The 24,133-nt window shown below is 36.2% G+C and overlaps 1 protein-coding gene across 9 annotated transcripts in view; it reads left to right on the forward strand.

The window, feature by feature from the left end:
• MYCBP2 (MYC binding protein 2) overlaps positions 1-24,133 on the forward strand; it is a 175,914-nt gene that overhangs the window by 37,313 nt on the left and 114,468 nt on the right. For all 9 annotated transcript variants that reach the window (XM_058018892.1, XM_058018894.1, XM_058018897.1 and 6 more), the window contains exons 8-17: positions 1,600-1,696; positions 6,328-6,401; positions 7,490-7,628; positions 8,226-8,302; positions 9,866-10,070; positions 10,998-11,162; positions 11,847-12,005; positions 12,453-12,657; positions 13,323-13,468; positions 14,164-14,265. In XM_058018892.1, coding sequence (XP_057874875.1) covers positions 1,600-1,696; positions 6,328-6,401; positions 7,490-7,628; positions 8,226-8,302; positions 9,866-10,070; positions 10,998-11,162; positions 11,847-12,005; positions 12,453-12,657; positions 13,323-13,468; positions 14,164-14,265 — 1,369 coding nt within the window. The remainder of the gene's footprint in view (positions 1-1,599; positions 1,697-6,327; positions 6,402-7,489; positions 7,629-8,225; positions 8,303-9,865; positions 10,071-10,997; positions 11,163-11,846; positions 12,006-12,452; positions 12,658-13,322; positions 13,469-14,163; positions 14,266-24,133) is intronic.

A 24,133-nucleotide genomic window follows, 5' to 3' on the forward strand; every position in this document is an offset into this window, starting at 1 on the left:
TGTCCTTACATGTGTTATCACTGTAAAGATTTTGCAAAATATGATGTTTTAGCACGTCAGTTTATGAACTGTACAGGCAATTGGTGTGTGGTTGTAAATGCATGTCAGTCGATGTAAGAAAGTGCTGTTGCAATGAATATGTAAAAAATATTTGAAATAACTTTTTATGAAAAGAAATTGAGATGAAAACATCTGCAGTAAAATAAGGAAATGCTGTTTTAGTTGGGGAGGATTGAGCATATGTAAACAATATGTAGAGATAATTATTGACATTGACATTGTGGAGTTAACTATAGTTGTATGGTTTGTGTTTTTTAGGGTTAGTTTCTGCAATATCAACCACTTTTTCTTACACTTTTATTATTCATTATAAAAAAACCCTCAAAACATTAAAAAAAGTATTTCCTAGAACAATTAATTTACTGATTTTATTGTATATTTGCTTTTAACTGAGTGATCTCATTGTCCCAGTGTGATTTTTAGTATACTCCTTGCCATGCTTTTGAAGTGAAATTGTTCATTACAAATATATGTTCTTTCATTGCAGTTATTGTTTGCGTAAACACAGACACAAATCTGGTTTTATTTAATGTAAAAACAAATCACTGAAAGGTGCACTGGCACAAAACAAATGGGTGTGGATGTATTAATTCTGGAGCCTCTTCCATCAGTTTGGAAAGGAACAGGATTCATGCGGTTTCATTATACAGTGTTACATGTTTGGACATTCTGTACATAACTATATGTGATGCTTTCTGAGTGCTTGTACAGGTGTGTGCCCTCACACAGTGACTGTAGCCAAGGGCACTGCAGTTAGGACAAGTGTCATTCTGTGCCTATATTTATAGAAAGGTGTGTGACTTGCACTTATTGCTAGTTATGTGTCCATAAGAGATAAAATGTCCTTAGTGTCATTTCCCTTCAGGTACATGGTTACCTTAAATTCAGGTGATTTTTCCTACTTCATCATAATAGTTACTATTAGATTGAAGATTTTCTATCTACTTAAATGCTCTTTGCTTAATTTATGTGGGCTTGTTTTCCTTATTTTGCTGAGATTTATTTATCCAGTAGCTTCAATGGAAGAAACTGTCTTAGTGTGGGAGTCAAAGTAGTTAACTAACACTTTTTTTATTCTAGATTTTAATGCATGTATTTATATGCAATAATGATTGCTCTTCTGTATAGGACAACATTATCTATTGCCTTTCTGGTATTCCTGTGACTATTCTGTTGAGATGAAAAGTGGATACAGAAACACTGGTTTTTACTGTGGCTGTGGCTTTTAATTCTAATTGTATACAGATATAAATAACAATTGATATGTGTGGCTTCAAAAGTTGTATACCAGTTTCAGCATGCTAATCTATGGCATGAAGAAAGTGTAGGAAGGGATTCAAATTTCATCTTTTAATATGAGATTTAGTTAAAATTTGGGTTAGTAGAAAAAGTGTTGATCATAATTTGATGTAAAAGGCTTCCGTTATTTTAAAGCAATATCTAAAATAATCATTGCATTTTTTCCCCTTTTATTGCCTATTAATGTATTTAAGAGTATTTTCATGCCTCCACATATTTTTTTTTTGTTGTTCTTGCCAGGGCTATTTATTATACAGAGATGCGAATAATCACAGTATGACAGCCATAAGAATAAACCCTGAAACTTTGGAACAAGATGGTACAGTTACTTTGCCAGGTGAGAATCTCCACATGAGAGAAATTTGGTATAGTTGGCTCTTTACATTTTATGTGTTTTCAGGCAAGCAGAAGAGAAACTGAGAGGTTTTGAGGTCACAAATAGATTGCTTTATGACTTTGCTTCACTTCAGACCAGCTTCAGTATTTCACTTCAAGGCCTTGCATCTTATTCCAGTTGCTGGAAGAATATTGCAACACTTTACAATATGTAAACATCTTAATTTAAATTCCTTCCTAAAAGTTTTCTTTCTCATTTGAGCTTTGAGTGTTTGCCTCATGTATGACTTTGTTTCCAGGATGTCTTACATGTAGGCAATTATAAACTATGAACAAAACAATTTTGTTTTTAATAGGGTAAAAATATATCCAAAAAGCAAAGGCAGCTAATGAATACTGATGGACCATGCTTCTGATGTTTATATTGGTGGTAGATTTTGGTTTATTTGTTTGGGAAATTTTATTTTTGTTTTGGGGGGTTTTGGGTAGGGTTTGTTTGTTTTATGGGGGTTTGTTTGTTTTCATTTTGTTGTCCTTTTTCAGAGGAGCCTCATAACTTGAGTCTCTTTAGAGAATAAGGAAGTTCCTGGAACATGCTTTAATGGCCTTCTAGTGAAATACATCTGTTCTTAGCTACACAGATAAATAGCAGAAGGACACAGGAATATTTTTTAATCAAATAATGACAGACTTATGTTGTAGATCAGAAGAAAGATTTTTGTTTCATCCTGACATAAATAAGAAACCACTGACTGAAACCTCAGAAAAGTTCTCTAGGATTTTTGTCTTTAAAATGCAAACAGCAATTTTTTAAACAAATTCTGAATGTTGAATCTAGTCCATGCAACCTTCTGCACATCCTTAAAGTATGGATGTCTTTTGAAGCTGCTGTTGCTCTTTGTGGGGGCTGTAAGAGGTATTTCAGTGAGAGCACATTCAAGGACCTGAAAAACTGCCTTCCAGAGTGGTTTTTCAGCTTTGTTCACCTCAGGGCAGCTTCTTACACAGTAGGGTTCATTGATGTCCTTAATTATGTTACCATCTGTAAATAAATCAGTGTTCTTTATGCAAGTCTTGAGAGAGATTTGAGCACATTTAAAGTCTACCCTTTGGAGCTGTTAGCTTGTTTTTGCAAATCTCAGTGGCAAGTGTAGTTCTGCAAGATTGCCTTGTATTTATACTGTAAAAAGGCACAAATTAAATGTGTGTGCCTTCTCAACAATTTGCAAAAGCAAATCCAAATGGGAATACCCATTCAGTAATTTCTCAAACTGTCCTCTCAGTTGCATTTTGTATGGTTTGTGATGGTGTTAAAGTAGATGTTCTTTGTAACTCCAGTCCTTTGTATTTCAGTCCTTGAACTTTGCTGTTTTGCTTTGTGCACTTCTACACATTTAGCTCAGTGTGTTATTGTGAGAAGATATGACCTTGAACTTTTGCCTGGGACAAATTCCAGAGGTTCCACTTCTGGTTATTTTCCTTTCCCATTAGAAAAAATGAAATGAAGGTAGGGAGAAAGGTGTCTGACCTGAGGAAAACTGAGTAGGTACTTAACTCTGAATAGCAGTGGCTGCCCCACTGCAATCTCATGGTGACTTGCAAGTTGTTCTAGTTCTGAAAAGCCATGCTGGATAGAACTAGAGGTCAGTGACCTTGCTAACAGCTGAACACAGCAAATATTTGCTCCTAGTTGGGATGATATTCAGGCATGGCTCTATCTGGAATTAATCTCTTTCAAATGTCTGGGCTGGTGATAGTGCATTAAAAAAGGTATTAGAATTTATTCATACATGGGATGCATAGGAGGTTAGGAGATTTGATTAGAAGTTGATCCTAGGTAGAAGTCACATGACCTTAGAAAATCAGAGAACTATGGAACATTATTTTTCCTTTCTCAGACTATAGGATCCATTAGCTTATTAAAGCCAAAAAAGTTCTGTTTTTAAAGGGCAATCTTTCCACTCTGAAAAATGATCTTGCAAATCCAGCCTTGTTTCTGGAGCTACCAGGCTGTGTGTCAACATTCTTGTGTCTAAGGCCTTTGCCAAGATTTATACACTGTACCTGAGTTGAGTGTCTGTTTTCTCAGTCCATGTATCATAAAAGAATGTCTGAATTCCATGAGAATTTACTAGATGACAAGACCTGAATTTATAGAGGTGTTTTCATCTTTGCCATTTCATTCAACATTGATGCTTTCTGCATACCTTAAAACATTTCTGTTTTCAGCTGGAGAAATTGAAGTCACATGGTATATGGTTTTATTGTTTTTTGAAATTGCAAATTAGTGTCTTAAGCTCAGGACTATTCCCTTAGTGCGGAAAGTACTGCTAACTGAGGGTAGCCTAGGTGGTCTCAAGGCCTGCATTACTAGCAGGTGCAGAATGTGCAATATGAATGTGGAAGGTTGATGCTTAACAGAGGCTTCCTCTGAAGCCTCTAAGGAGGCTGTGATTAACAGATATCTGTAGTTATGTGGTTAAAGTACATAAACCCTTTCTCTTGTAGCAATCTTCAGACAGAATGCTTGGTTATCCTCACCCCCATAGTAATATACAAAGTCAGATTGAACAAGATTTATGATTTATTGTACAAGCTTTTTCCTAGCGGAGACACTGCACTAGTTTTTCCAAATACTCCATTTGCCTTCCATTTGTTAATCTTCCCAATGATTTGATTTTTAATGCTGGGCCTGTTTGTTAGCTAAGCAAGTGCTAATTTTTAGGAAGTCTTCTGGAGAGCATGTCTGTAAAAAAAACCCAAAAAAACAACACCTGTTCTAGATTTCCTGTTTGAGCAGATCTACCAAACATAGCAACAACCCCCAGAAATGTTTACCAGGAGACTCACCCTTCTTGAAGTGACTCAAACAATAGGCTATGTAGTGCAATATGGACCCAGTGGTGGCCAGAATGTGCTGTTTCCTTGGCTGTTCTGCTTGTGTGACCATGTAATTTTCATTCATTCAAGGAAACTTCATGCTTACCAGCTTCCTGTAACCTTTGGAGAAATGTCATTTAGATTAGTTTTGGAACTTCTCATCCAGTTACTGGTACTTCTTTTATCACTAACATGACTTTGCAGCATAGAGAATTAGTAGCATGGACTGACTTTGGTTGTTAACTCCAAGATTATTTTTGAGAGAGCAGAATTTCAAGGTTCAGTGTTTCTGCTGCCTTTCTCCATCATGCTTGCTGCATACTTCCTGTGATTCGTACCTGGTTGTGCTCTTAAGGGGAAGGAATGTTGTCTACTTTTGGTGTTTTGCTTCCAGATGTGAAAGTTACTGAAGGCTTTTTAATGCATATTCTGTTCCTGATTAAGACAGTATATTGGACTGGACAGTGTATCAGGAAAAAGTAAACAATGCGTTTCTATGGGATGTTTTCAGCTGTATTATTTGAGTGCTTTAGCTAGGTAGCAAAAATCCAGTGAACTTGCTGGTCATGCTAGAAAGACATTATATACGCTCCATTTAGCATTAAATTTATGTGATAAAATGTTAATACTGGATCTTTGTTCAGATTATGAAGCAAATATTTGGAGTGTAAAGTGGCTGTCCTATAGTATTTTTGGAAGAGGTCTTTTTCTGTGTGTAATCAATGAGACAAACACAAACCATATGATATCAATCTCTTTGCCAGTAGCTCCATCAACAGTGCAGGAAGGGAAGAAAAAATGATGTAGGGGCATAGATTTAAACTTGCAGAGAAAGCGATATTTTCTTTTTTTCCTGCTAATTTGGGTAGAATTATTTCCCTCCCATTTACTTGGAATTATCTGAGCTATTTTCAATAAATGAGTGATGTATTCAAGTATATACCTCATAGTTTTCAAAAAGCCCCTAGATTTTCAGTTAATATTTAGGTGAGATTTATAAGTTATGAAAAAATGAGATAAATAATAAAAACCGTGATTCATTTATTTCTGTAGGTTTTATATGCTGGACTGAGGAAGCATTTCTATGAAGATAAAAATCCTTATATTAAAAAAAGTTTCTGGGAAAGGAGAAAGATTTAATAGTACTGAAAAATTTGAATTTATTTGTATTGTAATAGTTTGGAATATGCTTCACAGGTGACTACCTGTGAAAGGTGAATGTCCTTATATTAAAAAAAGTTTCTGGGAAAGGAGAAAGATTTAATAGTACTGAAAAATTTGAATTTATTTGTATTGTAATAGTTTGGAATATGCTTCACAGGTGACTACCTGTGAAAGGTGAATGTCCTTATATTAAAAAAAGTTTCTGGGAAAGGAGAAAGATTTAATAGTACTGAAAAATTTGAATTTATTTGTATTGTAATAGTTTGGAATATGCTTCACAGGTGACTACCTGTGAAAGGTGAATGGAGTTTTCTAACAGTTAAATATTGGGATGTAACCACTCATATTTCATACAATAGCAAGTGCTGTAATAACACTTGCAGGAGCCAAGGAGAATTACATGTTTTTGGTGAGACAGGACATATTAGTGCAAAGTAACACATTATCAGAGTGGTATGATCACACTTGAGACAAAGTAGAACTCTCATGATCTGATTGGAGTGAGAATGAAATAGGCAGAAGCACAGATCAGTGTATGTATGTATGCTAATATAAACTGATGCAGTGCACTTCATTTTTCTCTCACAGATTGTCATACTGAAGGGCAGAATATCCTTTTCACAGATGGAGAATATATCAATCAAATAGCAGCATCTAGAGATGTAAGTATTACAAATGATGGGTAAACTATTTTTCTCTCAATTGGTTTTTATTTCACAATATTTATAGCCTCTTTTTCCTTCATGTTTGGCTTTTTCTTCACTAACACAATTAAGGAAGAAATCCATGTAACTAGAAATAATGACAAACTTCCATATTTATGCATAAAAGTGCAATATTTTTGTATTCACACAATTTTGATTTGTGATTGATTTTATTTTTAAGATAAGTTTTAAGAAAAACTCCATTGCTCTTTCAGGAAAAAAAATCTTATATGTTGAATAATATGTTCTACAGGTTCTTTGTAGGATAAGCTTTGTAGAGCTTAAGAATAATTTTTTTTTTCTTTAATAATTTCCTGTAATTATTTTGGAACTTATTGGAGCATTTCAGACAGTTTTATTAGAAGAGATAGGAAATATACCAGATTCCAATTGATTTTTGTGTGGAAATTGCCTGATGGCCAAAGCTGTAGAAACTCAAAATGCTCCTACTAGGGACAAAACTGTAGTGGTGGTTATATTTTCTTCGGCAGACAGTTACTGTGTTTTCAATTCTGGTGTGGTTTTTCAAGTGAGAAATCTGCAAAATAGGGATGGGGTGAAACTGGGTTGGCAACAGATGCTAAATATTAACTGTCGAAAAACCAAGATTAATCCATTTCCCTCCCAACAGAATCAGCTGTTTTTTTTAACATGACTCTGCACTTGTAAACAGAAAACTCTTCTAGCTACTCTTCACAGCAGTCACTCTGCATGCAGAATTTTGTGTTCTGAATAAGGAGAAGTTCAGGGCCTTAAACATAGCTGTAAATAATTGCAAAAGTAAGATTTCTACAGCAGTTCACTGTTTTTATAGCGTTTGTAGCATTTTTCTAGAACTCAATGAGTTTAAGGCATCAGATACCTCAGCTTGTCCTGGTGGCCACTTAATTATTTTCTCCTCTGTGGTCATTAAAATAAAAGTTACTTTATCAACGTGTCCTCTGACATTTACTCTGAAATAGTACTATGTTGATGCACTTAGGACTTGAGAAGTAAATTAATTAATTTCTGGTACAGTATAAAGTGGATTTTTGTATTTTTTGCAGGATGGCTTTGTAGTGCGAATATTTGCCACGAGTACTGAGCCAGTATTGCAACAAGAACTGCAGCTTAAGCTTGCAAGAAAATGCTTACATGCCTGTGGCATCTCATTGTTTGATCTGGAAAAAGATTTGCACATTATCAGTAAGTTTTCTTCTTTGAAGGTTAATAACAAGCCTGATAATTCAAACAGTAGAGCTGAAACATTGCGCTTTCCTTCAGCTCTGCTATGTGCAGGAAGGTATAGCTCCATAATAAACACATGGAGAGGGGTGTGAAACCATTCAAGCATTACTTGACTCAGAGTCAAATCCATGCATTCATTTGGAACCAGCTTTCTGTCTCTAGTACTGTTTATGGTTTTCAGTATTTTCCTTCAGTTGCATAATAAATATATAATTGTTTGAAGCTTGGACTTTCTAGTAAGCTGCAGAACTCCTTGCTGTGGGTCAAAGTTAACAATTTACAATGATCACTGACTGGATTAAAGGGAGAATTACATTGAAAAACACATTTGCATCAGAATTTGAGTTGAAGAATTGTTAGTATCTATGAAGGTATTTTGAAAAAAGATCACTTGGCCTTTGCTTTGGGGTATTTTTGCTCTATTGAGCTTGCTTTTGGCTCTATCAGAACAAAAGAAAGCTTGTTTGGCTCCATGGACCAGCAGAGGTGGATAGGTGACTGGTCTGTGAAACTGCCTGGTTAAACTGTTCAGTTAACACGATCTTACTTGCACAGGTACAGGGTTTGATGAGGAATCAGCTGTCCTTGGTGCTGGGAGAGAGTTTGCACTGATGAAAACTGCTAGTGGAAAGGTACTGAAAATGTTCTGTAGTAAACAGCAAATTGCACCCATAGATTTCTGTGATTTTTAATTTAATCATTATTTTCCATAATTTCTTTTTTGCCTTTTCAGTATGTTAGAATGTATGTTTATGACTGTACTGAAATATATTTTTCAGAGCCTGCTTTAGAACCTAAGAGGCAAATAGTTATTTAAAAAAAAGATTAGATAATCAATCAACCAATAAGATAATCAACCAGTCAGATAGTTGGAACTCCTTAGAAATCCATTACTTGAATTTATAGGAATTTCTACAGTCAGTCTTACAATAAAGGGCTTTGTTTAAATTTGGGAAACAAAACTGCTGTCTGTCTACAAATGATGTGTTAGCATCTTTGCAAATTTGACCACCTCATAACTTTCTACAGTCTGACTGTAGTAATTTATTTAAATCATATCCTGATTTTTTTTCTGATCTTTTAGAGAATTATTTGTTCCCCTATGCAAATGTTTCAATTGATTTCTTCAAACCTATTCTTAATGATTTGATATGTTGTTTTGCTCAGTGGAGACTTTTTGAGGCATTTGCATAATCTTGGAAATTTAGAAATACTGTCGGTGGCTCTTTACATTATTTACTGTGGTTCTATTTCAGTGTGAAAGACTAATGCTGTTTATCTTGTAGAAACATAGTTCTTAATTACATATTCAAAATTGCACTGCTTTGTTGGAATGAAGGCCTTGCTCTGCTGCTGTCAGAACAGTGAGATTGTTTAAAATGTTAGAGCAAATACTTTTTAAGAAAATTTAATGGTATGTACCAGAATTTGATCAAATAGAACTCTTCAGCATTGAAGGGAGACTGATTAACTTTACCATTTGACTAACAAGAGTGCCTGTTCAGTATAAAATTACCACATCTTCTGGGTTTGCTCTATGAAGTGTCTGTTAAGGTAGGAGATACAATATGTAAGGCAATGTGAAGTGGCTTCAGGTGACCCATAGCCTGACATGCCAGTTTGCTAGAGCTGTTGAGTTGCATGGTTCTAAAGGAAACCTTTTAGTTCATGTCAGTATTTTTGTGTTTGCTCACGTGAAATATCTTACTCTGTTATTTATGTAGTCAGTGGCCACTGTGCATTTACTAAGCATGTTTTACAAATGTGTTGAAACATATTAAAATATATAGTAATTTTTTATTTTAAATTGATTTTATTGTTATGATACCATCTTGTTTTTCCACAGACCAGACATTTTTGTGAGGTGTTTTAAAATGCTTCCTCTGAGTAGTTTCTTTGGTTTCTTTCTTGTGTGTTCAACTCATCTAGCCAAACAATTATATATGAAAACTCACTCAGTGGCTCAGAAGAAAGCACAATTCCAAACAATCTAATCTAAGAATCTAATCAGAATGCTTCCCCCATTAAGTCAAAATTGATGAGTTTGGGACAGAGATAGTGAAATGGCATAAACAAAGTCAGGAAGAGTGCAGTGTGGTTTGAAGTGAAAAGAATTAAAAACAATGCAACTTTGAGAATTATGTAAGCTTGAAGTGCTGTGTCATAACTAAAACTGATAAACTTTTTTCTCCTAGATTTATTATACTGGCAAATATCAGAGCCTTGGAATCAAACAAGGTGGTCCTTCAGCTGGCAAATGGGTTGAACTCCCAATCACAAAATCTCCAAAGATTATTCAGTTTTCTGTTGGACATGATGGCTCACATGCCTTACTTGTTGCTGAGGATGGAAGCATATTCTTCACAGGCTCTGCTAGTAAAGGAGAGGATGGTGAATCAAGTATGTATCATTGCTTGCTTGAGCAGTGGTTGGTAAAAGCTTCTTAAAGAGTTATTAATTTGAAAATAAGAGTTTCAGTATTTTCCAGGAACATGTAAGCATGCCATTTTTGCTGGAGATGATGCTGGCCACAAGTCCTGACAACCAGTGCCAAAACCTCTCCCAGCTACCGAATCCAATCTGTGTTTTACCACAGTTCGGGTAGTGTGGTGGAAATACTATTTTAGATTTGTCCCAAGAAAAGGCAGTAGTAAATTTGGTAAATTTGGTCAAGAGGCCGTGCTGTCTGCCTGGAACTTGGAAAAACTGTGGAGACAAACTTCTGCCTCTTCACTGTTGTTTTATTGAGCTTTGGAAATGGGTGTTTTGCTGGCTGTTGGAGGTGCATTGGTGAGAACTTGTAGAAGCAGATCTTCTGTGCTCGATCAAGCAGAATTCTTCAGACATTAAAGAAGACAGATTAATTTGGTCTTCGGACTAATAAGTGCCTCATCAATATAAGATTAACACATTTCCTGGTCTTGATTTCTGTAGCTGTATGTGTAGGTTGAAATAGACTTTGTAAGACAACTGAAGATATCTTTAAGTGCCCTGGAGCTGTGATCTGCTGTAATATTGAATTAAGTACTTCACTTTAGGAAACAGATGGGAGATGATGTTGTGGTAGATTAATAAGAATAATTAACGTGATTTGAAATACTTGAAGAATCATTTCTAAAATATACGGATCTAATCATGTCTTGGCTTACCATTGAATTTTTTGAGAGGAACCAGTATAATCCAATTAAAATTAGATCAGGAGATTGTACCTATAGTTGGTTGTTTGTTTGGATTTTTTTCATTAGTGGTCTGAAAACTATGATTATGCCTGTGATGGTTTGGGGATTTTTTGGTAGATATACTTGTAATTTATTTCTTTATTTAAAGCTAAAAGCAGACGGCAATCAAAACCATATAAGCCTAAAAAAATTATTAAAATGGAAGGAAAGATTGTCATATCTACAGCGTGCAATAATGGGAGCAGTTCTGTAATTTCCAAAGATGGAGAACTCTACATGTTTGGAAAAGATGCCATTTACTCTGATAGTACAAGTAAGTTAATATTGGTCTTTTGCATTATTTTTCAGCTGAAGTAATTGAAATTAGTATGGAAGTTTTTAGCCCATGAAAAGTTGTTTGTGTGTTTCTTAATATATTTCTGTCATTCTGTTGATTCAGACAAATATGACAGAATGGGTAGAAAAAGGTAGTTTCCAAAAGTTCTGTAACATAATTTAGCATCAGTGGTGACAAATATCCAAAGTAATTCTTCCACTAAGGAGAAGAAAATAAAAAATCACTTGTGTTAATCTGGCACAAGAAGGCCACACAGGGGGAAGTCACAGAAATAAGATGTGCTTTGGTATGAACAAGGGCTGCTGGAAGCTAAGCCTTAATGTCCTTCTCTGCTCATAATGTAGCAGGGGAGCCTGTACACCACAGTTTAAGTAAAATATAATGAAATAAACTCCAATGGCTTTATGATTCCTTTAGAATTCTTTTTCAAAAACGTGTGATTCACAGTAGGTTTGCTTTTGGATTTTCATTTTTTGTAGGACAAGTGGCCTAGGCCTAGTTCTTCTTTCACTTTTTAATCTAACACTTGTTTTTTATATCTGTTTTTCTCCCATGCTATAAATTTTAAAATTATCAGTATCCACTAACAATTTTGTTACATCGAGTTTCCTTCTTGGCTAGAGAGTGCAATTTTTCACCCAAGTGTTTTATGTCTTACAGGTTTAGTAACAGATTTGAAAGGTCATTTTGTGACTCAAGTAGCCATGGGCAAAGCTCACACCTGTGTGTTAATGAAGAATGGAGAAGTTTGGACATTTGGAGTAAATAATAAAGGACAGTGTGGACGAGACACAGGCTCTATGAGCCAGGGAGGAAAAGGTATGGGACCTTGATTATTTTTTTTTAGGTTTTTTTTTTTAACTTTTCATTTGCATGCAAATATCAGAAGTGAAAGCAAAGCTAAACATTTTTTATAAAATGTAATTCCAACACTAAAGTTTGAATACATGCAACATGATCAGATATTTCCAAAAAGTCTCTGTGCTGGCTGAGCAGGCAAATGAGACATTCCTAGTCATTCCTTTTAAAACCTGATCTCTGAGTTCTTCAGAGCTTCAGCAGTTCATAGACACGTAGAATAGTTGGAGGTGGAAGCAGTCTTTTAAAGGTCATTTAGTGCAACCCCCCTGGCAACGAGCAGGGTCATCTTCAGCTAGATCAGGTTACTCAGAGCCTTGTCCAACCTGTCCTTACCTCTCTGAGTAACCAGAACCCTCTCTGTTGGTCTCAGAAAGCAAGAATTTCTTATTTCAATATTTTAATTAGGTTTTGGAGTTGAGAACATGGCAACAGCAATGGATGAAGATCTGGAAGAAGAACTGGATGAAAAAGATGAGAAGTCCATGATGTGTCCTCCAGGCATGCATAAATGGAAGCTGGAGCAGTGTATGGTGTGCACTGTATGTGGGGATTGCACGGGCTATGGAGCCAGCTGTGTTAGCAGCGGCCGTCCTGATAGAGTACCTGGAGGGTAAGTACATGTGTGGGGCTGTGCCTGGTGCAGTGGGTTGGATGGCTAAAGCACTTCCTGAATGTGAACTGAGTTGGAGTTTCCATTTAAAGTAACTTTATAGCTAAATATATGGTAGTATGTGCTTTTAAAATCAGAAACGGCTTAAAATTTCTGTAAATAGCTTCTGGCTGCAGGTGATTTAATTTTACAAACTAATTTCTTACTTTGGCATCTAGTTCTTTACTAGAAGCTGTTGGATGTGAACACCAATATAATTTCTGTGTCATGACAGAGCTGCTGGCTTAGGATAACTTTCTTCATCCTCTCATGGACATTTATCTTGCTTTTCAAGTTGCCGTTATCTGTTACTTCTTAGTTGAGCTGCAGGAGGGCCACTGTGTGACCATTACTATTTCTTCAGCATTTTGTGTGCTCATTGTTCCTTGTTCATGTTTTCATGTGGTATACATTAAATTGAAGAAAGAAAATTAGTTCTGAGAAGTCAGATAGTGTAAGGCACCATGCAACAGCAGCTAGGATTTAAATTAGCTGTCCTTCCTGTTTATCTCAGGAAAACTTGCATGTCCACAGATAGAACAAAGTAATAATCTATGTTTTAATTACAAGGGCGTCAGTAATGCACAAAAATAAAGATAGTGATAAAGCAACTCTGTTTGCTGCAGAATCTGTGGCTGTGGCTCAGGTGAGTCAGGCTGTGCTGTGTGTGGCTGCTGCAAGGCATGTGCTAGAGAACTGGATGGCCAGGAAGCAAGGCAAAGAGGAATCCTTGATGCTGTAAAAGAGATGATACCTTTAGATCTCTTGCTGGGTAAGTAATATGAAATTAGCATAAAGGCTTTTAATTCTCATTTTTACTGTACCTGTTTTTTTTCCCTATTGTTATCCAGTACATTTGTTTACACACTTTGTTACAGGACAATTTTAGTGTAATATTGTTAAAATGGTGCTTAACAGTCAGATTTATTTATTGGCGATACAGCAAAGTGGGATCATTCTGTTAAGTGAACTGTTCTATGTTCACCCTTACTATAGTCACCTGTGCTACTTTGTGACCTGTGCAGTTACGATATTAATGTTGATACTACAAAGTTGTTCTTGTCCTTTTTGATATCCTGAAAAATTTCTATAATGTGATCAGGATTTAAGCATTCTTAAACTAAAGCATGGCTAATTCATGTAAAACCTTTTACAAATATAAACAATCATAGACTTGGTTCAATAATACTTTTGAAAGCTTTTTAGGAGAGAATGGAGGTAACCATGACAACACATAACTACATATATGTATATGCCTAAGTACTATTTAGTGATGTTGGAATAGTCAGATTCATGAAAACCAGGAAATTAGGAGATAAAGGTTGGAACTCCTCAAAATTTACTCAAATCCTTTTTATTGTCAGGGCCATGTAAAGGTTTTCAGCTTTCATTTCCTTAACTTCTTTTGGGTTATTGCCACCACAACAATTTTAAAGATAAATTTACTTATTTTCTTACTCTATTTAGCTGTCCCTGTTCCTGGAGTTAATATTGAAGAACACCTTCAGCTACGACAAGAAGAAAAGCGGCAGCGTGTAATTAGGAGACATAGATTGGAAGAAGGAAGAGGTGAGTGACTTATCAAGAAGGGCCTTAAATAGCTTAAGAAACTTCTGAGTCTGTTTTCTGAGAGTGAAAATAGTCTTCCTCCATTGAGCCTGTACAGTGATCAAACTAAATCAGGACCTAAGATGATAGTTCATTATGTAGCATGCTTTTAGAAAATGTGGAAAATCTGTGTGTTTAACAAAGTCTACACATATGATTCAGAATTTTAATGACGAAAGGAGCACTTTATATCACTTACACAGGTCAGTTTTTTGGTTTTTTTCCTAGTTGAATGGTTGTTTTAGGATCTACATTTTAAAAAACATTTATTTGAAGAGAGGATTACAAGCCTGTCCCATGCTATTTACCTATTATATGAATTAGGTAATATAATATAGTAATATAATTACTATAATAAATTATTCCATTTCTGTTCTGTAATAGACAGAATTTTCTTTTATAAAATGAACTTTTCTGTATTTGCATAACGTGAGAATATTGACAGACTGAATTAAAAAAACAAAACACCATTGCAGCATTTCAAAATTTTATGTTTTATCTATTTCGTTGCTGATTTTCCACACAAACAATAATCTAGATTAAGAACTTCACAGTACTCTTTGTGTTCTAAAATACCTCAGTGTCTTGTCAAATTAAATATGAGAAATTTAGACTGATGTAACCTGTCATATTTTTGTAAAGCATGATGATGTGGTTGCTAAGATTTTTGTGTGTCGAGAAGAGGAATAACTTACTGGGACATATGCTCTTTCAAGTTCCTGCAGTTTTAGTAAATACCACTTTGATTCTTCTTTTATGTATTAGATACTGGTTTTACTTGAATACAAAATGTGCCTTGTAATCCAAATTATTCCTTAGACTGTGCCAGTGAATCTTGTTATGTGAATTGTGTCTTTATTTCATTTTAGTAAGAAATTGCTGGTTTTAGCCACAAATAAAGAGCAACGCGAAAGAGAAGTCTTGCAGTTGCCTGTGCATATGGAAAAGGATGGAATATTTATTTTTCTTTGCATCTTTGTGGCTAATTTTAGCTGTGAAGTAAAAAGAGGAAGCCTTTGTTTAGGTCATGTCAGAGCTGCTGCATGCTGCTGGCAAATGTTGGGTGCAGCTAACAATTTTTTATTGAAACCTAATTAAATGCCCAGGCATTATTGAAAGGTGCTGCTGTTCAGAACATGAGTGATGACAGAGCTGGGAGGTAGATTTCAGTTAAAAGAAAAAAGAAGAGTGGCAGAGAAAAATTTACATTTGCTTCTATTTCTGTGGTTAGAAGTAGAACCAGAGCAGTTTATCCCTTCTGTATGCCATCTGTTTCAAAAAGCAAAAAAAAGATCACTTGAACAGTAGCAGGAATGTACTCTTATGGTTGGTTTTATAGATGTTTGGGTGAAAGGAGGTTGTAGCCAGGTGGAGATTGGTCTCTTCTCCCAGGCAACCAGTTACAGGACAGGAGGACACAGTCTTATGCTGCGCTAGGGGAGGTTTAGGCTGGACATTTGGAGAATTTCTTCACAGAAAGGGTGATTGGGAATTGGAATGGGCTGCCCAGGGAGGTGATGGAGTCACTATCCCTGGAGGTGTTCAAAGGGAAGACTGAATGTGGCATTTAGGACCATGGTCTAGTTGACTTGGGGGTGTTTGATCATTGGTTGGACTTGATCTCAAAGGTCTTTTCCAACCTAGTTGATCCTGTGGTTCTGTATGGGGACTGTAGCTGAAAAGATACTGTTATCCAGCTTGTTGCACTCATTTGTGTTACATTTTCTAAAGAGCATTGAAATCCCATACCTGTGTAGCTGTCGGAGGTAGTGGGTCTGGAGGGGTTGGAGATTAGTCTCCTGTTTTGGTTCAGAAAAACTTCTTGTGATAAAGCTGGGAGCAGTGTTTCACAAATACTTAGAGATCTTGTTTTATATAATCAAGTATGAATATTGGATTTGATAATCAATCTTTATTTGCATAATCAGATCAAAGAGCTTTTTTGCTTCTCCATCCAAATGCTGAAGTTTTTCATTAATGAGTTGGTGCAAAGAGTAGCACCATTCTTGATAACTCTTACGATGCTGCTCTTTTCATGAGAGAACAAGAACATTCAAATAATCTACTAGTTTTTTTGTGCAAAAGGTTTTGCAGTCTGATAAAACATAGCTGTAACAATGTTAAAAGAACAGGCAGGTTACTTGTTGCTTAGTTTTCCCAAGGGTTTTAGTATTTGCGCATATGGAACTGAACAAATCCATGCTAATGAAATAGCTATTTGGAGATCCAGAGAGAACTTTCAGTTTTCTGAAAACACTGCTTAGTCAGTTAAAGGCTGGACCAGCTCTCTGGGGCCTTTCCTTAAGGTACACAATGTTTAGTTTGTCAGGATTCTGGATTATTTAGTGTGTTAATGTGTGTTTTGTCTTTTATAAGAAACAAAGCATGTATAGTTTATGGCCTTCAAGACTGGGATTCATCACTGACTGTAGCTGCAGTCTTTTAAGTTCCTGTTGGTGACCTTTATTCAATACAAATATTTTCAGTAAATATTGTATGTCTAGCAAACAAGAGAAAAGCTTTAAAAATACAGGAGTATTTCTTCCTAAAACAGTCATAGAAATAAAACAAAAAATCACAAAGAAACCTCTCACCTGAATGTGTTGAAATAGGACTTAGGTTTAGGAGAGAGGTGTAAGAGCAAAAGTGCTGGGATTATACTAATTTTTAAGTTGTCTAATTGTTTGTGTTTCATTCAAAGCTCCAGACTTTAGTCCTGTTACAATGACCTGTGATACAAAAACATGTTCTTGGGGTCCACTTGAATTAAGAGTAAAAGTGATAGTCACGTCTTTAGGTGTGACAATCACTTAATTTCTCCCCAAGATCACTTGTGATCTCTTGTATTGAAGAAGATAAGAATGTTCATCTTAATTTGCATTTATCTGAAAATACTAACTCTGAATTTGAATGTTCTGGGTAGAAGTAGCTGTTGCTAATAGCCACAATATCAATGACCTGGTGTTACTGTTCAGTGTTACTGGCACAAGCAATTAACTCACTTCTCACACATGATCCAAGTAGCCTGCCACTGTTGTAAGGGACTTGTATACATGCAGCTCAGCAACAGCAGACTAAGTAACTTCAGAAATTTAAAGTGCTTAGGCTGAAGATTTCTTTGTTTTTTTACATTGAAATGAGTCGCAACCTATAGTTTGTAATGGAACTGTAACCAGCTAATAATTTTTTTTTGAATCAGTTATTTATGTTGCTGTATTCAAGAAAGAAATTCTGCTTTAGTGGCAAAAAATAGATCCTTTAAATTAATACTGGGTAAAAAGTGTTTGTTTGGGATAATCAACTATTAAAAAAAATTATAAGTTCCTTAATATTTATTATAGTTCTTTGCTCTTTTCTGCACACAAGTGACTGTGACAAGCAGTGAAGAGGGCTCAAAACCAATTCTACATTTTTGAGTTGGCTGTATGAGCTTCTGAGAAATAAAGCCAGCTGTATTCATCACAGCTTCTATGCTAAATCATAATATCTCAATATAATTATTGATGGAATTATCTCAGCTCTTCACTGTCTCTGTTTTTCTGGTGAGAAGTGAAGGAGCTGATTTTCCATATGGTGAAGTGGTTTTTGTTTATCAGGCTGTTTTGGGGCTTGATGAGAATGATGTGAGATGAATATGGAAATAGTTGCACTTCATTATTTTCTGTGGCAGCAAGGAAGTTTTGTATGTTAGAATGTTCAGAACATGGTTAATTCTTTTTTCTTTCCTATGAAACTGTTTTTTTTCATCATGGGGGCATTAAATTGCCTTAATGGATTACTGAAATCTGTGGGCCACATCTGCAATTAATGTAATGAACCTAAGACTAGCATTTTCTGAGAGAGCTAATCTGGAAAGTTGTTCATGACACTTTCAGATTGGTATTTGAAGTAATAGATGTTGGTATAGTCAAAGATTTCAATTTATCGCTTGAAGATAATTCTGGGGGATTTTTTCAGAGGGCAAGGAAAATGTTAAAATAGCTTTTTCAACTATATTTAACTAATAAGCTAAAAACCACAGGCATGGTTCTCAATACAGCAATAATAAATGGTCTCATGCTTCGCTGGTATTTCACTACAACTCTTTCTCAGCCTATGATGTAAAAACCTCAAGATGATCATTACTGAGATGCAGATTTGGTGTGTAATTAAGCAAGGTTTAGCTTTTGATGCCCTAACAGAAAAGGAAAATTAATTTTCATCAGTCTTATCCTACCTGCAACAACAAAGAACCCACAGAAAATTGATTAATTTTAGTCCAAGCTGCTCTAAGACAATATAATCTGAGGCTGCCTAGATTTGGGCATGTTTTCATTTTCCTGAAGTGTAACTGATTGAGTTACTTCAGTGATTAGTTTTACCATGGTAGGGTAAGTATCATACAAATCTGTTTAACATCTGCACAAGCCACTCTGAGCTTGGTATCTCCTTGTCTGCTCAACATGTACCTAAACACACAGCAGAACTGTCTGTGTTAGTGTAATACTGAGTGCAATATTACTTAGTAAATAATTGTACAACTTCTTTTTATGGTTTTAGTTAAATGTTTGTTTTGATGCTTTCAGGATTACTTTTGTTTCAATGTTTTTTAAGCAAACCAAAACCACTCAAAACCCCCTTTTCACTTGAAATAATATTGAATTCACAAACGACTTTTTGAGAATGCTTTCAAGGGAAAGCTGTGGGGTTTTGCCCCTAGTGACCATCAGGTATGGTTCTGTGAAGTTACATTGTTACACTTGTGTCTGTGATTGCTTTGTGAAAGAGCTAATTATTGTTAATAAAACTGATGTTTAAAGTAAAAATATTTATATTATAGTTTCAGAAATCAGATTTGTAGTAGACACCATGACACAGTTCTGGTTAATATTTGCTGTTTTAATTTACTTCATGTATTTATATGCAGAAATTAATATTTTATGTTTATTTAACAATACATACAAAGTGAAGTATTCAGACGGGTGAAAGGATCCAAATTAAGATTATCATAAACCTTACTTCCATCTCATTCTCTTATTACTGCCACATTGCCCTGCATACTTGTGTTGGCTAGTGTGCATCTTTTTCCCCTTTAAAAGACCTTAATTTTTCTTCCATACTTATTTGCACAATTTAAATGTTGCCTTAAGACTGCAGGAAGAGACATGTATCCTGTCTTTATTGACAATGTTTTGAACAAAAGAAGCAAACTGCTTAGTTTGCTTCTTAGTGCCTGCACATGACATTCTCCATGAATGTTTTTGCCTTAATGATAAATTGCTAGTCATAGTTGGAAAAATAGAGATTTTTATTTAACATACCATAATTATTAGCCCTGCCTCATAACAATATTAAATTTTGTTTCCTTTAAGGCTTTATAGGGGGGACATTATCTCCCTATAATGTTTTCTGCTTGTAGTGGAACTGAAGTAAAGCATTTGTCTGTAATTCCATTTTCTGAAATATTTTTCTCAAAATTTGCAACCTGTTGACCTATTAAGATGGGTAATTTCCTATATTAGGGTTTTATCTTCCTGTTTTATTACTAAAAACCAAACAAAACACAGCACCCCAAAAATTGTTTGGTCTCTTTCAAGAAGCCAAAAATAGGTTTTTACAACAGAGGGTGTGATCCAACCTAGGACTTAGCTCTGCAACCTGAATTTATACTACTTTTCTGTATGTATGTGTCGTCATGTACTATTTTTTCAGGTAGCCTGCTGTGTTCAGTGCACTGATGCAGAAGTCAGCATTTGGGATAATTGATTTCAGTCTCCTGCAATCACAGCTTGCCAAATAGCATTTGTTTAGGGTGAGGTACTAGAAGAAATCAAAGTCTGTGTTATATAAAATCAAACATTAAACTCCTTCATAGCTGTATCTAAGATCTTAGATGACCAAGAATGCCAAAGCACATTAAATGCATGTAGAATGAAATAATTCTATACATTTTTCTGAAATCCACTGCATTATTTAATAAATGCATTCTATTTTGAGAAAATGAAATTATTTCTGTGGTTAAATAGATTTTTTTTTAATCCTTTGAATTCCCTGTGAAACAATGTCCATTTTGCAAAGTCTGGACCAAGAAAGGAAAGCTAGTCTTCACATTTCAGCTAGGGCTGTTCAGCATCTCAGCTCAGCTATGGAAAAACAGTCTGGGAAGGGAGGGAGTGAATGTCATTTTGCATCATACAGGCTGATGGCTGATTTAAAATAGCTCTGTAGTCTACCAGTGACTCCTCTGCTTATTTCTGTCACTTGATCTTCTAAAGTAGAGACTAGTAATAGATTGTTATTCCCCATGCAGATCTATCTTAGAGGCTTCTGAAGCACTTTTCCAAATAATACTCTGCAGAAATTTTTTTAACAAATTAAAGGCGATATCTAATGCATGACTGGATTGTTCCACCAAAATATTCCCAGCACCTAAACTTTGATCCCTTCATACAGGCAACCTCAGATGTGAGCAGAAAGCAATTCATGGTCTCCATGAATTGTTGTAGCATATTGTTGCCTGTGTTATTTGGAGGGAGAGGGAGGTACTTTGCACCTTGCCAGCAGATGACCAAGAAGGCAGACATCACAATGCAATCTAAATGTAGATGTTTTTTTATTTAATTTTTCCTATTCTATTATGATCATTTTGCAGATTTAGCATGCACAAAAACCCAAAGAAGATAACAGATGTTACATGGATTTGGGTACAAATTACTGTGAAATGGCAATCTGTTGCATTTAAGTTTATTTTGGATTCAAGTTCTGTACACAGTGGTAAATGTAGAGTGTATAGGAATATCCAGAAGCAAAGATAATTGCTGCATGGGTCAGAAGGTTAGATTGTCACAGAATTGTCACGTTGACTAGGAGAGTGTGATTCAGATGAGTAACTTGGAAACTAATGGCAGGTATGTGCTAGGGCATGCTGGAGCTGACAGCCTCTTATGCTTATAAAACATCCTCTGTCTTAAAAATCTCCTATAGTACTTTTGCTCACCCTACTGTACTTCACTTCTGTATTCCTGAAATTCTCTTTTGTTACCTTTGCTCTTAGCACTGAAATGCCAAAGGCTGCCTTCAGGGCTGTATCTTGTTCCCTGCATTGTTGTGCAAGCATGTTTTGGAGCTTCAGACTGTTTGCCTAAGTTATCTAGAGATCACTCAGTCACCTACAAATATTTTAGATCTACACTCTTCAAGCCACACTCTTTGCAGTCCTTGCATCTCTTTTTGCAACTTTGCTGATCTGACTTTCACTTGTGCATGTTGTCCTGTCCATTCTCTATTTCTTCAGATTTTAATTTCATTAGAAACTTTCCAGTAAGTCCCACCACTTTTCCCTTTTTTTCTCATGTTCTTCATTTGCCTTTCCTCTGTATTATTTGTCCTTGAGACATTTTTAGCTTTCATAATCTGCTTGTCATTCATCTCTTCCTCTTTTTGCCTTTTCCTGGTGTGCCTCAGGATACTCTTTGCTATATCGCCTCACTTGGTAAGAGACAAAATATGGTGTAGCTTTTTGTGTAAGTCAGAACTTTGTAAAGTAGAATACTAAACACAGCAAGTGGTTTGGCAGAAAGTAATGTTTACCAAAAATGTATCTATTAAATGGAAGTTTGAATTCAGAGGAGACTGAAAAGGGGGAATACAACAGCAAGGCAATTGAAGGAGGAAACTGCGAGATGAAGGTAAATCAAAAGCAAATGATGATCCTTGATTAGGAGAAGGAGCTCTGAATTAGTAAGAAGATATCTTCTGGAATAGAGTCCAAATGAATGCAATAGAACAAAAATCAAAATCCTATGCTGTGTGCAAAAACAAACATGACTGAGGAAGTTTTGGGTCATTATATTCCCTAGCACATGTATGAACCTCTAACCTAGACAGTAGTGTATTTTTAAAGCATTTTTCATTTTGTTTTTTAAGTGAATGATAAAATTTGGGAGCTTCTCTCTATGAAGGAAGTTTCTTCATCTGAAAGTTCTAAAGCTATATAGATTTGGCCTAAGTTTTGCTTAGATGTCTATCCATGCTTTTTAGTATTAGTGAAGAGGTGATGGTATAAAATTGACAGCAGAAAACCTGAGGCAATGGGCATTTATTAAAAGTTAACCTACACTGTGTTCTTAATAAAGTTCAGCTAAGGAATGAAAGTATCAATGAATCTGCAGAAAAAGGAGGAATATTTGTATTCTAAGTTTTGCTTAAGTGGTTTATAACACAACAGCCTGATTGATTGGAGTGCTTTTGTTTACTGTTCGTGCAGGGGCTGGATTTGGGGACCTGTGGAACTGAGTATCACTTGGCAGAATTAGTGTTGAATATGAGACTTCCGAAAGGACAGAAAGTGTTAAAAAATTTCATGGTGACATATTTAACCTATAAAACAGGAGAAATACAGATTTAAGAAACAAATTCCTTGTCCATTACCTGGGCCTCAGTTAAGCATAGTACCTCACTGCCTAAGTCTAGATTTTTAAAAAGGAAAAGCAGTCTGGAAAAAAACATTAAATGCGTGTATCATTGTTTTTTTTAAATTAAATCTTCTCTTGAAGACCTTTAAATAGATTGAAAAATATTTTCAAAATAAATGAATTTCAAAATTACTAATGTGGTGGTTTGACCAGGAAGAAGTGGGAATTCTGGGATGTTGTGGTCAAACCAATGGGTGCTTGGATTTTGATATTGGCACCTGGGATAACCAGTGGGTTTTAGGACACACCTCCGAGAACACCCAGGGGTTAAAAGCAGAGCTTCGGCCCTGGGAGGCTCTCTTGGGACTTCGAGGGACGCAGGTCGGAGCTCTCCCCTGTCCAGCCGCTGCTGCTGGGCGGGGGAGGGGCAGCCATGCGGTAGGCCTGGGCCTGGACAGAGATGGGAGTGAGGAGGCCCTGGAGGATGGAAGGGTGGAGAGCAACAAGAGACATCGGGCAGCCATTCCCCCCCCCCCCCCCCCCCCCTTTTGGAGACAGACAGAGAGAGAGAGAGAGTGCAGCCTGTGTTACCTTGAAACTCAGTAAATATGTCCTGGCAGCAGGCAGCCCAGCTGAGGAGATGGGGGGGGTGCAGCCAGGAGTCCAGCCGCCTGGAGGAGTTTTTTTTAACCCTTTTTTTGGACAATGAAGGCCTTACAGAACATTGACCCTTCCTAGACGAGTGATAAGAGAGGAGGAGGATGAAGTCATGGAACGAGTGATGGAGGTCTGGACCAGAGAGAGAGAGAGTGAGAGATGTTGAAAGAATGGAGAAGATGGAGTGGCATTTAATGCTGGACTCTTTTGTGTAGTCATGGACAGAGCTATGTTTCCGTGAGATACAGAGACTGAGTCCAGGGGGAGAAATGTCCCAGAGCCAAAGAAGAGTCAGTGTGTGGACCCCTCGGCCCCAGGGGGTATATAAAATATGGGGGGGACGGATGTCCCAGAGGATGAGAAGGTGAGATACAGTGCTTTTCTGGAACTGGACATAGCATCCTTAAAAAGACAACCCTGGAAGCAGCCCTGATCCCTGTTCGGTGGTGAGAGCACCGGAACAAGGACGGAAAAGGCCACCACGACACATGAAAGGACTCCCTCTCCTCTTGAGGAGCTGAAAGTTTGAGCAATCTAAAGGGTGGTGCCAGACGGAGTGTGAATAATTTTGGGAGTGTGGATAATTTTGGGAGATGAATTGTACGGGGATCTGGAGGAGGAGGGGGAAGTGTTTCTGTGTAGTTTTCATTCTCCTTGTGATTTTTTTTTTTTTTCCTTTGTGTATGTGTAGTTTAGTGTTTGTGTGTAGTTTAGTAATTGTTTGTATGTAGCTTAGTTAATAAACTTTTCTGTATGTTGAAGTTGGAGCCTGCTTTGTT

This window comes from Melospiza georgiana, chromosome 2, assembly GCF_028018845.1.
Source record: "Melospiza georgiana isolate bMelGeo1 chromosome 2, bMelGeo1.pri, whole genome shotgun sequence".
NCBI lineage: Eukaryota > Metazoa > Chordata > Aves > Passeriformes > Passerellidae > Melospiza > Melospiza georgiana.